General features: G+C 42.7%; 2 protein-coding genes across 11 annotated transcripts in view; one reads left to right on the forward strand and one right to left on the reverse strand.

Moving 5' to 3' along the window:
* LOC309621152 (ferritin light chain-like) overlaps positions 1-9997 on the reverse strand; it is a 177531-nt gene extending 167534 nt beyond the window's left edge. For 9 of the 10 annotated variants that reach the window (XR_014239766.1, XR_014239767.1, XR_014239768.1 and 6 more), the window contains exons 1-2: positions 9828-9997; positions 3854-3934 (exon numbers count right to left, since the gene is read on the reverse strand). Coding sequence is in view for 2 of the 10 variants with exons in the window: in XM_082378270.1 (XP_082234396.1) it covers positions 3854-3886 (33 nt within the window). In the remaining 8 variants the exon portion in view is untranslated. The other variant, XM_082378271.1, reaches the window with a different exon arrangement.
* A 138-nt stretch (positions 9998-10135) lies between these two features.
* TSPAN7 (tetraspanin 7) overlaps positions 10136-13829 on the forward strand; it is a 140741-nt gene continuing 137047 nt past the window's right edge. Inside the window, exon 1 of the mRNA XM_082378252.1 lies at positions 10136-10284. Coding sequence (XP_082234378.1) covers positions 10204-10284 — 81 coding nt within the window. The 5' untranslated portion in view covers positions 10136-10203. The remainder of the gene's footprint in view (positions 10285-13829) is intronic.

Genomic DNA, 13829 nt, shown 5'->3' on the forward strand with positions numbered 1-13829 from the left:
TGCCATATGATCTAGCAATCCCACTCCTGGGCACATATCCAGACAAAACTATAATTCAAAAAGATATATGCACCCTTATGTTCATAGCAGCACTATTCACAATAGTCAAGACATGGAAACAACCTAAATATACATTGACAGATGAGTGGATAAAGAAGATGTGGTACATATATACAATGGAATACTACTCAGCCATAAAAAAGAATGAAATAATGCCATTTGCAGCAACATGGACTGATCTAGAGATTATCATACTAAATGAAGTAAGTCAGAAAGAGAAGGACAAATACCATATGACATCACTTATATGTGGAATCTAAAACATGACACAAATGAACTTATCTACGAAACAGAAACAGACTCAGAGACATAGAGAACAGACTTGTGGTTGCCAAGGGGGAGGGGGGGTGGAGGAGGGAGGGACTGGGAGTTTGGGGTTAGCAGATGCAAACTATTATATACAGAATGGATAAACAACAAGGGCCTACTGTACAGCACAGGGAACTATATTCAATATCCTGTGATAAACCATAATGGAAAAGAATATGAAAAAGAATGTGTATATATATATATATATATATATTTTTTTTAACTGAATCACTCTGCTGTACATCAGAAATTAACACAACATTGTAAATCAACTACTTCAATAAAATAAATTAAAATAAGATAAATAAAATTTTTTCTAATGATAAAGGAAATACATGCTTTCACAAAGCACTTAGTAAATGCAGAAAACGTAAAGGAAAAAAATCACAAAGTGATTAGATATCAGATCATGAGGTAATAATTACCACTATTTATGTGTGTGTGTATATATATCTCCAAATTGGCATCATACTATATGTACTTTTTATAATTTCATTTTTTCACTTAAAAACATACTATGGGAATTTCCCTATGTCAAAGTATTCTACTTCAACATTAATCTGATGGCTGTATAGAATTCCATTCTATGGACATAGCATTTGTAACAGTCAGTATCCAGCAGGCAAACAGAAACCACTCTATACATTTAATGCAGCAACAGACTTAATGCTAGTAACTTGCTACAAAGTTATAAAACATGCTAAAAAAAAAAGAGAAAGGTATATATTAGTTAGCTATCACTATGTAACAAACCACTTCAAACTTACTCGTGTAAAACCAGAATTTACTTAAGAAAAAATTCTGTGGTTAACAATTTAGGCTGGATTCATCTAGGTATTTCTCTGGTCTCAGTTGAGGGCCCTCATGCATCTACAGTTGGTTGTGGGTTGGCTTTGCTGATCTTGGCTGGGCTCCTTTACATGTTTGGGGACCTCAGCTGGGACAAGAGGACTGGCTAGACTCAGACCCACATGGTTTCTCACTCTCTAGCAGGCCAGTGTGGGCTTAGTCCATGGCAGTCACGTGGCTCCAAGAGAATGAGCAGAAGCCCGAGAGTCCTCTTGGGACCTAGGCTTGGGACTATCACAGTGCCATTTTCTCTACCTTCTATTGCTCAAGGTAAGGAACAAGGCCAGCCCAGATTCCAAGAGTAGAGAAATAGATTCCACTTTTCATGTGAAAAACTGCAAAGTCACATTGCAAAAGGGCGTGGAAACAGGGAGAGTAAGAATTCTGGCCAGTTCTGCAAACAATTGATCACAGTGTGTCTTACCTAGAAACCTGAAAGCTGCCACCACTCCTGGGGCTGGAGCCCATATGTGGGCCATTGCACTTGTGACACTCGATGCTGATCTGTGAGAGGTACTACTGCTGCCTCTACTACCACTGAGTAGAAACCCAGGAGTCCATAGCCTTACTAATCTGTTAAAACTGCCACAGATGTTTTGGGAACAAATAGTTGCCTGTAGTCATTGTTGCTGCCTCTATTGCTATTGGAAGGACCCCTAGAGACAGACAAAAAGGCTACTCTCTTGTCCACCTTATAGTCTCCCCACCAGTGCCTCCCAGTAGCAAACCTCATGCGATGCAAGCTGAAAGGGAATATGGAAAATGTAGTTTACTGGTTTCTAACCACCTGTGATACAGAAAAGAGCATCGAAAGTATAGCTGAGAGTCAAATGAAAAGTGACTGCACAATAACATCATTTATTTAACTAATCCCCTGTTGCTGGATATTTAGATTATTTCTTTGGAAATACAACATAAATGTAGAAAGCAAAGCCATCAAAGGGACAGTTTTTGAACCTAATGGACAATGATATTTAATTGCTAAGAAAGGCATTTAAAAAGGGATGCGTCCTTGAGCTCAGCAGTAAACAAATGATACGTAAAACAGAACAGCTCTAAACAGCTCTGCTCTGTCCCTCCAAAAGTAGATGTGTGTCATCATGACGGGAACAACACTGTTCTATCCATGTGGAGCTATAATGACATAGTTTACCTCAAAAATTATTTTCTTCACATTGCATTCCCATTTGGTTGAGGTCAAAAGGAATTATTCTGAAGTCATAATTTTTGTACCCCCATATATACAAAACTTTTACCTGAATTTCCCTATGTTCAACAGCCACAGGATAAATATAAAATCCCAATAACAATTTTTCAAAAAGCATTTCTAGGGTTTAGTCTCTACAGTGTTTCTTTTTAATAACTTATTTTTATTATAAATGTAATACTGCTTGTAAAAAAAATCAAATGAGCATTTTCAGAGGCGAAATTCCATCATTCAAAGCTTGTCATGTATCTTTCATCCTGATGTTTTCCTATGAATGATCTAATACACTTTATTATTATAGTCACAGAAGAATATTATAATTCTCTTCTGTAACTTGTTTTTATAAGTAAAAATTATGTATTTTATATATATGTGTATATATATATATATATATATATATATATCTTGATAGATCTTTTGTTTTAATTCAGTATAAATATACCTAACATATACATAACATATAAATATACCTAACATATAACATATACCTACATCATAGCATTCTATAGTATGGATACGCTAAAATTTATTTTATTGTCTTCCCCAGAAGAGTGCAAGCTCCCTGAGGATAGGGACCTGGTTTGGTTTGGTCACAGCTGTATCTCCAATGCTTAGACAAGCACCTGGCAAATAGCAGGTGTTCAAAAATTTTGTAGAATGAATGACTAAATGGCAAAACACTTTAGATGAATATTTGTATTGTTTCCATCTTTCACTATTCCAATAATGAATTTTGCAATTAGTAATCTTATAAATACATGTTGTACATTTATTTATTTTTGTAAGGAAAAGTCATAGAGGAGGAATTGCCGGGTCAAAAGAAAAAACACCAAAATTCAAGAACTTCAATCCCTCTCAAATTCCTCCCAACATGTTCAGAAAGTCCCCAGTGGGAAGGGAGGTAGCACTTGTATTTACAAGTCTGGTCCTCCTAGCTATCACTTAGACCTGCCACTATAGTCTCACAAGTGTAGTCCTGTTACAGAGTGGCATTGGCCTTTTCCTTCTTTTTAATTTGTGCTGTCTGGGGAAGTTGTCTGAGACGCTTATGTTTCCACTCTGTGTTCTGAGACATTCAGCTGTCATTCTGTTGAAATGAGAACAGTACCCTTTGTCCCTGCAATTTTTTGTTAAGCAGGCTATATTGGCTGTAAAACTTTATGCTCCCAATATCTCTATGAATTTTTTTTTTCTAATCTAGCTTTTTTTTTAAAACATCTGCTTTCCCCCAAGGCTCAGGGATAAATCCCTAATGAGGAAACACGAGGGCCTGCATCATTCATTCCATGTATAATATATATCGAGCTGTCCTCAGAACAACCCTAATTCTCTGATACTTATACCAAGGCTCCTTAGACCAAATCTGCAAACCTTAGTTCTCTCGTTCCTTTGGTTGAGTGCTTTCCTGAGTGGCTTTTGCAAACATACCTTTAGCGGGCCCAGGCTCAGTCCTGTAGACATTTCTGAATCCCAGGGTAAAAGTCACCTGCAGTGTTCAGGTAGGGATCCCTGGAAACACACAGATATATTAATAAATACAGAAATTTAGATGAATGGACATATGCTCAAAGTTCACTTAAGCAAATTCTCAAAACAGTTCAAGGTTTTCCCCCCTTAAGCCCTAAAAACTTTAATATTTTAATCTTTTGTGTAGAGGGCTTCCTTTATAAAATATCCTCTTTTATTATGTTATATATGATCATTTAGAAATTTGGGAAAATAGAGTAAATATAAAAAATGGGAAATAAAATCACCTATAATCCCACCCCCACCCCTGAGCTACCAGTGTGAACATTTTATACACATTTTCTTCCAATTTCTTTTCTATATGTTCTTACATAGTTCAGGTCATAGTGCACATAAAATTTTCTATTGTTTTATTTTTCCTTAATGTTATAACAAAAATGTCCTTTTGTGACTAAAAAAGCCCTTCATATACATACCTGCTAATAACAGTAAACTAGTCCCTTGTAGATGTACCATATACTGAGATTATGCATTTAAAAAGCTGTCCTCCAAGTTTACTCAGACTAGAAGTAAGTCATATTCAATTCCTCCTTTTCCTTCATTACGCAAATCCACTTAGCCCTGAGGGCTGTCTATTCTATTTCTGAACAATTTCTTTTATCTGTCCCAGGGATTTCAATCCCAGCTAGAGCATATAGGGAGCTTTTAAAAATACTGATTGCTGGGGCCCCATCAGAGACCAAGTTAACCGGAATCTCTGGGGGATAGAGCCCAGGCATCCACAAGCGTAAATGCTCCCCAGTAGATTTTAATGCAGCCAGAGTTGAGATGCACTGCCTCGGCCCCTCCTCCAGCCCCACTTCCACTTCCCAAGGCCCAGCCCTCATCAACTCCCAATTAGGTTATTGCAGTTACCTCCTAACTCTTTTCCTGTTTCTGGTCTCTCTCTTCTGCAACCTCTAATCCTGCATACTGCCTCCCAAATTACTTTGGTAAAAACATGGGTCAGATCACATCACTCCCCTACTAAACAAGAGAGTCAAACTTGGCCTGAGTAAGGCCCTCCTCCAACCGACATTTCTGCATCCTTTCCTACTCTGGGTCTTCTAGTGCACCTCACCACTCATCTGAGTTAGCTTTCTGCTTTTGTTCATGCTGTTCCGTAGCCCATAATGATCTCCTTCTCCATTGCTCAAAGACCACCATTATCTTATACATACTTCCAAGTCCATTTCAAATACCACATCCTTCTTCAATCAGGCAACAATCATCTATTGAATGACTACTATGTACCATCCATCTGTTCAACATTTTTTGAGTTGCTGTTGTATCTAGGTACTGGGGATACAACAGTGAACAAGACTGACAAAACTACCTGCCTGTGTGGAAAGGACAACAAAACAAGCACACAAATAAGAAAATGTTAGATAAGTGTGATGCAGAGAATTAGAATACGTAGTGACTAGGTGGCTATTTTTGACTGGGTGGCTATTTTCATCTGAAATGGCCTTTCCGAGGAGGTGACATCTATACTGAGATCTAAATGACAGGAAGTGAGGGACTAGCCATTCAGAGTTTAAGGGGCAAAGCATTCTAAAGATAGGACCAGCTAGTGTGAAGGCTTTCAGGCAAAATGAAGTCTGATTGAAGAGCTGAAAGAAGGCCAGAGCAGCTGAAGCACAGGGGGAGTCACGGGAGAGGAAGTTGGAGTCAGCTCATGTATGCTTTCTAAGTCAGGGAAAAGAGTCGAAATTTGATTCTTTGGGCAATGATGGGAAGCCACTGGAGGGGTTTAAGTGAGAGGGTGACATGATATGGTTTGTGTTTGAACAAGATCACTCTGGTTGCTGTGGGAACAACAGATTGAGGGGTGACAGTAGGAGCAGGGACCACGTAGGTGCTTTGGTGGCAGTCTGGTTCTCCTCGAAGTACTTGCTCCATTTAAGACAAATAAAAATCAAAAGCTCCTCTTGTTTTTAAGCAAAATATTAAAATTCTTATCGTCATCTAACAGGACCTGGATGGGCTGACCTCTCTCTGGCCTCCTGTACACCATCTTTGCTCCTGCTATTGAGCCTTGCTGACCTTTTGTCAGCTCCTCAAATATATCATTCCTTCAGGCCACAGGGCCTTTGGACTTGCTGTGGTTATATGTTATTTGCGTATGTGATAAAATATACATAACATAAAATTTACTATTTTAACCATTTAAAAGTGTACAATTCAGAGGCATTAAGTGCATTCACAATGTTGTACAACCATCATCACTCTCTAGCTGCAGAACTTTTTCATCACCTCAACAGGAAACACTGGACCTATTAAGCAGTCACTTCCCATTCCCTCCTCCCCCAGCCCCAGGTGACCATTAATCTGCTTTCTGTCTCTATGGATTTGCCTGTTCTGGATAGTTCACAAAAATGGAATAATACAATATGTGGTATTTGTATGGCTTCTTTCACTCAGTATAAAGTTTCCAAGATTCATCCATATGGCTTCCCCAGTGGTGCAGTGGTTAAGAATCCACCTGCCAATGCAGGGGACACGGGTTCGAGCCCTGGTCTGGGAAGATCCCACATGCCGCAGAGCAACTAAGCCTGTGTGCCACAACTACTGAGCCTGTGCTCCAGAGCCCGGGAGCCACAACTCCTGAAGCCTGGGCACCTAGAGCCCATGTTCTGCAACAAGAGAAGCCACTGCAACGAGAAGCCCACGCACCACAACAAAGAGTAGCCCCCACTCACCGCAACTGGAGAAGGCCCACGGGCAGCAATAAAGACCCAACGCAGCCAAAAATAAATTAAAAAAAAAAAGAAAAAAAAGATTCATCCATGTGGTAGCATGTGTTAGTACTTCATTCCTTTTTATGACTGAATAATATTCCATTGTATGGATTTACCATAGTTAGTTTATCCATTCCTTAGTTGATAGACATTTAAGTTGTTTCCACCCTTCAGCTGTTGTGATTAGTGCTACTGTGAACACTCATGTACACGTTTTTGTTAGAACACCTGCTTTCAATTTTGGAGGCAGGGTATACACCTAACAGTGCTAGGTGATATGGTAGCTGTGGTCATATTTTGAGGAACTGGAGATCAGTGAATCTTAGACATGTATTAGTTTCCTGTGGCTGCTGTAACAAGATACCCCCAAATGGGTGGCTTAAAATAACTTAAACAATTTATTTTCTCACAGTTCTGAAGGCCAGAAGTCTGAAATCAAATTGTCAATAGGGCCATGCTTCCTCTGAGACTAGGCAGAATTCTTGCTTGCCTCTTCCTAGCTTCTAGTGGTGACAGTCAATCCTTGGCGCTTTTGGCTTGCAGCTGCATCATTTCAATCAGTCACACGGCATTTACCCTGTTTGTGTCTTCACATGGCCCTCTTCCTGGGTCTTTTCTTCTTTTAAGGATACCAGTTATATTGGATTAAGGGCTTACCCTGCTCCAGGATGACCTCCTCTTAACTTAAATAATTACATCTGCAACAACACTATTTCCAAATAAGGTCACATCCTGAGGCAATGGGGTTAGGACTTCAACATCTCATTTTGGAGGACACAATTCAATCCATGACAAACATTACTGCGCATCTGAATCCCCTGGGGATCTTGTTAACACGGGCTTGCGGTGAGGCCTGAGGTTCTGCATTTTCAGTAAACTCTCCCAGCTGATACCAGTGCTGCTAGTTCACTGATAGGGTGGCTGACTGGTTTTGGTTTTAGCAATAAAAATCCAGAGTTAAAGGAAACCCCTCAGTCCTGGGAAAACTGGCATGGTTTGTCACCCTATTATATCACAGACCACAATTTGAATAGCAAGGATCCAGCTATGAACTATGGTAATTTACCCATTAATTACATTGCTGACTATTCATATCTACCTTTACATTTAAATAACTTATTTTTGCTAGAACAGTCCAAGTTTTCAAGAATCTGGACCCCAAAAAGCTCCAAACTGTGAAATGGTGAGTTAGCTGAGCTGATGGACGCCGTCTGTGAATATCATATATTAACTCATGAAATTATCTATGACGCTCAGCAGTGTCCCTGTTGGGTTGAAAATGGAGATTTCTGACCCCTTTACAGAGTAATTATGCATGGGCAAGAACTTTTTTTTGGCTAAGAGTACTCACTGGGCTTGAAATCTTCAGTATCCTTTTTTTGCTGCTGCCCAGGGACTGTAAAAAGGAAGGAGAAAGCTCCTTTCTGAAGCTGGGTTTGAGCTCACTGCAGTAGGGACAGCGTCCGTCCACTCTTGATTCCTATTAGGACCACCTGAAGACCTTTAAAAACTGCTGAGCCCTCACTCCGGACCAAATGACTCAGGCTACCTGGGATTGGGCACAGGCAGTCATAGCTTTGTTCTTGTTGTTTTAAGTTCTCCAGGTGATGCAAACGAGCAACCAGAGTAGAGAATCATTGTGCAAGGTCTTCCTTTATAAGAGAAACCTTGCCAATCTGTTCCTTAATCTTTTTTGACTAATCCTGCACCCATATTCTTCTCTATTCCTCTCTATGCCCACATACCTCTTTGTTATGGTTGATCATTACCTTAAGCAAGTTCTCCTCTTCCTCATATTTGTGTCCTGTTTATACAATGACCTCCCTGACCTGGGACCATGTACAACCCATTGGCGGTAATAATTACTCCTGCAACCGACCTTGGCAGGCTTTCCTCAAGCTTTATTGACTGTTTTTCACTCTTTCACAAAAGGTATCCTTAACATCATCCACAACTGAGTTAGCCTGTGATAGTGTTGCTGTTTTGACTGCAGACTCTCTCAGGAATCAAGTGAAATCTCCCACAGAATCTGTACTGTGTGTTCCTCTACAAACCATCCACAGGAAATCTGGGTGGAGTGTACATTACTTTTTTATTGGGATATAATTCACGTGCCATAAAATTCACCCTTTTAAGGTGTCCAATTCAGTGGTTTTTAGTATATTCACAAAATTGTGCAACCGTCACCAGAGTCTAATTCTAGAACACTTTTGTCACTCCCCAAAGAAACCCCCTACTCACTAACAGTCACTCCTCATTCCTGCCGCCCCCTGCAACCACTAATCTATTTCTGTCTCTATGGATCTGTCTATTCTGGACGTTGCCTATAAATGGACCGTTCAACATGTAGTCTTTTGTGTCTGGCTTCTTTCACTTAGCATATTTTCAAGGTTCATATATGTTAAAGCATGTACCAGTACTTCATTCCTTTTTGTGGCCAAATAATTTTCCATTGTATGGATGTACTACATTATGTTCATCCATTCATAATTGATGGTCATTGGGGTTGTTTCTGCTTTCTGGCTACGGTAAATGGTGCTATGAACATTCATGGACAGGCTTTTGTGTGGACAAGTTGTCATTGCTTTTGGGTCTATACCTAGGAGTGGAATCGCTGGGTCATATGGTAACTTTATGTTTAGCTTTTTGAGCAACTTCTGAATTGTTTTTGAACTGTGTTTTTTGACCTTGAAACAGTTCTCTTTTAGTGTGAGGTGGTCTGTACTTATTAGGGTGGGAAAAATGAGTCTCAGGGACTTTAAACATTTTTTTTCTGTTATCTGTTATACATTTTATGTGCAGGAAGAATGGTACCTTCATATGGAAACTTCTTGTCATTCGGCTTCATCATTTCAAAATGTGAGGAAATCTAAAACATGGAGCTTCCGCGGTGGCAAGGATTGGGGGTGTCTGTCTGAGTTCCCGGGTTCCTGACCATTCCTCCAGCTGTATCTCCGGCCACCTGTCACAGTCTGTTACTGGCACAGACAAGGCCTGCTTGTTCCAAGGACATGACTACTGGGCCACTTCCGTCTGAGAAGGCCTAGTGGGGCGTCCAAATGCAGAAACCTGATTGCTTTCCGGGGACAGCAATAAACCAGGTGCAGACAACCCTGCAAATGTAAAGCCCCACTGTGTACAAAGCAGAAACTCACGTGCCACGGCGGCCACGAAAAGGCCCTGACCTTCGACCCGGCCTCCATCCAGGTTCTCCTACTCCCTCCTGGGTGCCCTGCCCCGCTCCTCGGCTCGGGGTCTGAGCCTGCGCGGGCTCGCGGAGGCGGGCGGCCTTCTCCGCATGCGCAGTCTCTGCCGGCCTGTTCCTTCAGCGGGGGCTCTGCCGAGTGCGCGCTCACGCACACGCAATGTCTCGTCTGCGCGCTCACGGGGCCTCTCGCGGCACGCGCCTCCGCCCCGCCCGGCCCCGCCCCGCCTCCTCCCCCCTCCCGCGCGCCGGCCCGCCGCACGCCGCCGCCGCCGCCGCCGCCGACGCCGCCGCCGCCGCCGCCGCCGCCGCCGGAGCTCTGTAGTATGGCATCGAGGAGAATGGAGACCAAACCTGTGATAACCTGTCTCAAAACCCTCCTCATCATCTACTCCTTCGTCTTCTGGGTGAGTGGCCACGCCTGACCGGCGGCTGGGCCGCCGTCCATCGGTCAGTGTAGTGATGCTCCGGGAAGGGAAGGGGGAGGAAAAAACCCAAAGCAAAAATCAAATCTCGGTCCCCTCCTTCAGGAGACAGGCGCAGGGCTGGGGCTGCAGGATGGCGGGGTGCAGGCTTGGGGCTGCTCAGACCCTGGACCCCGCCCGGTGCAGGGTGTAAGGGGCTGCGTGGTGGCGGTGACTGCAGGTTGCCGACCTTTCCAAAATATTTTAATGCATTGACTTATTTTTTTAACTCCCGGGTTAGGGTCAGCCTCTGGGGAAAGTTGAGGGTTTATTCGTCTGTTTTCCACTCTGGACACCCCTCCCCACCCTCCCTTAGCAGCCCGTTCGCGGTGTCTCTTGGAGCTAACCTGTGGCCGGCTGGGAGCAGGCGCAAGAGCGCAGGGTTTAATCCCAGATTCCCAGTTATTCCCGACCCCGCGGGGCTGCGAGAGGCAGGCGCTGGGAGCCCTGAGCTGCCTGGCTGGGCAAGGGCGACCAAAGGCCTCCAAACGCAGTGATGGGGGGCGGGCGCCGTTGCCGCGCGGAGACGCACAGAGGGGAGAGGGTCTTACGTAACCCAGGGGCATCTTTGCGCTTTCTCGGCGACCCAGGAGATGGGTCTTAGGACCCTTTTCCCACGCCCTTGCACCCTTACACTTATCTTTCTGTCATCGCGTAAACCCAATCCGCAGAGCCCTGGGGAAGGACCCCAGCCACTTGGTGACAGCAATAGCGCCTCAACTCTGCTCCCCATCTAACTGGTGCTGCTACCGGTCCTTGAAGCTCAATGCAGAAGGATGACGTCAGCCCCTCAGCCGAAGCCTTCGGGGGCTGCGTGGTGCACTTCGCGGAGCTATGCGCGCTTTTGCGCGCGGGAGGAGGAGGAGCGGGGCGGGCGGTGGGGTGCGGGGGGTGCTCCAGGCTTGTGCCTTACCTCATCCTGTTTGGCAATTCGTGGAATCAGTGCAGGGCTGACACTGCAGTGATTCATTTGAAGTAGGTGGTACCTAAAGATCATTCCCCAGTATTTCTCTTTCCATGTCGACGACTCCCTTCTCCCCAAGTTCTCCTTTCCTACACCAAGCCACAGCCACCCTGAAGGAGAATGAATGTCTGTCACCCCCCCCCCCACACACACAAATAATCTGGGTCATTTCAGCTTTCAAGGCAGTCATTTTGAAACCTGAGGCTCTGCAGAAAAAGCCAATCTGGCCTTTGGTTGTTTTTCTTTGCCAATTAGCCCTAATTGGCCCTAATTTTGGTTTGAAACTGGGGCACAGTGCTTTATGAGGTACCCAGACTCGGCTTGATGGTGAAACAGGCTGTTTGTAATGACCAGGGCAGGAACTGAGATTTATTTAGGATTAAAAAAATAAATCCCTAATGCGCCCCCCGCCCCCGCGGACATTCCTTGTCACTGGCGTTGGTGATTCCTCAGGTCGGGAAATTGTGAACTCTGGAGACCAGGCATACCAAGAACTCTGCAGTGAGATAAGATAGAATAACAGGTATATCACACAAGGCAACCACAGAAATGGACTTTATTTGGACTGAAAACAGCACAGGTTGAAAAATTTCAGCAGTGGAATTGTGAGCTCTGCACAGATCCTATATTATGTTCTTCTTGGAAAAAGCAATAACGCATGCTGGTTGCTGAAACTTCCCAGTAGCCATTCCTCGGAACTGGCTTAGCTATTTTTGTTTGTTTCATTAAATCTCTTTGTGTTTGGCCCTTTAGTATTTACTTGACTTCCTATTTGTTACTGGAGTAAATCATATGGGTGATTATTTTTAGCTTCCTGAAAAATCTTTCAGCATCACTGCAGGCTGGTAAAGAAGGGAGTCTTCTAGACGAAGCCTTTTCATATGAGCTCTTTAACTCTTCTTGGCTTACCTTCCCCCCACCTCATGAATCTAATTACTTAATGCACCCTGATACATCTTAAGCACAGAATTTTATGTCCTCTGAAGTTCCTTGATGCCTGCATTTTAATTTTTTCCTACTTCCAAGATTTCCATAGTCTTAAAGTGTTTACCTAAAGCATTTTCAGTAGTTTAAATAGCCTTCAATAATCATTTCATACTTCACAACCAAAGAATGAGATCTCTCCAGATGCAAGGGTATTTTAAGCAAGACATTTTCATTAATAAACCATGGTCCAAATGCTGTGTTCTCCATTGTACCTTAAATGCTGTTTTTCTTTTTAAACAGCTTTATTGAGAAGTAATTCACATAACATATAATTCACCCTTTTTAAAGTGTACAATTCAGTGGGTTTAGTATATTCACAGATTTGTGCAACCATCACCCCAATTTTAGAACATTTTTATTACCTGAAAAAGAAACCCCATACCCTTTAGCTGTTGTTCCCCTTGTCCTCCCAATAAGCCCCACCACCCCAAGCAATCACTAATCTTTCTTCTTTTAAAAAAATTAATTAATTAATTTATTTATTTTTGGCTGAGTTGGGTCTTTGTTGCTGCATGTGGGCTTTCTCTAGTTGCGGCGAGCAGGGGCTACTCTTCGTTGCGGTGCGCGGGCTTCTCATTGCGGTGGCTTCTCTTGTTGCGGAGCACCGGCTCTAGGCGTGCGGGCTTAAGTAGTTGTGGCTCGCGGGCTCTAGAGCGCAGGCTCAGTAGTTGTGGCGCACGGGCTTGGTTGCTCCGTGGCATATGGGATCTTCCCGGACCAGGGCTCGAACCTGTGTCCCATACATTGGCAGGCGGATTCTTAACCATTGCGCCACCAGGGAAGCCCTAGTCTACTTTCTGTATCTATAGATTTCCCTTTTTTGGACATTTCATCTAAATGAAATCATATAGTATGTGGTCTTTTGTGAATGGCTACTTTTGCTTAGCATAACATTCTCAAAATTCATCCATGTTTATTCCTTTTTATGGCCAAATAATACTCCACTGTATGCCTATATCACATTTTGTTCATTCGTTTGTCCACTGCTAGATATTTGGGTTGTTTCTGTCTTTTGGCTATTATGAGTAACAGTGCTACAAACATTTATGTACAAGTTTTTGTGTGAACATGTCTTCATTCCTCTTGAGTATACACCTAGGCGTGGAATTGCTGGGTCATATGGTAACTCTGTGATGAATCATTTGAAGAACTGCCAGACTGTTTTCCAAAGTGACTGTACCATTTTACATTCCTGCCAGCAGTGTATGAGTATGTTGATTTCTCCACATCCTTGCCAACATTTGTTATTATCTGACTTTTAAAATTCTAGCCATCCTAATGGGTATCTCATTGTGGTTTGGATTTGAATTTCCTTGATGAGTAATGATGTCGAGCATCTTTGTATGTGCTTATTGGTCATTTGTATATCTTCCTTGAAAAAATGTCTCTTCATATCCTTTGCCCAATTTTTATTTTGGTTTTTTTTTTAAATTATTGAGTTGTATATGTCCTTTATGTATTCTTGACTCAAGTCTCTTATCAGGTATATCATTTGCAAATATTTTCTCCTATTCTGTGTGTTGTTTATTCACTTTCT

This window comes from Balaenoptera borealis (genome assembly GCF_965194805.1).
Source record: "Balaenoptera borealis genome assembly, chromosome: X".
In the NCBI taxonomy this organism is placed as follows: Eukaryota; Metazoa; Chordata; class Mammalia; order Artiodactyla; family Balaenopteridae; genus Balaenoptera; species Balaenoptera borealis.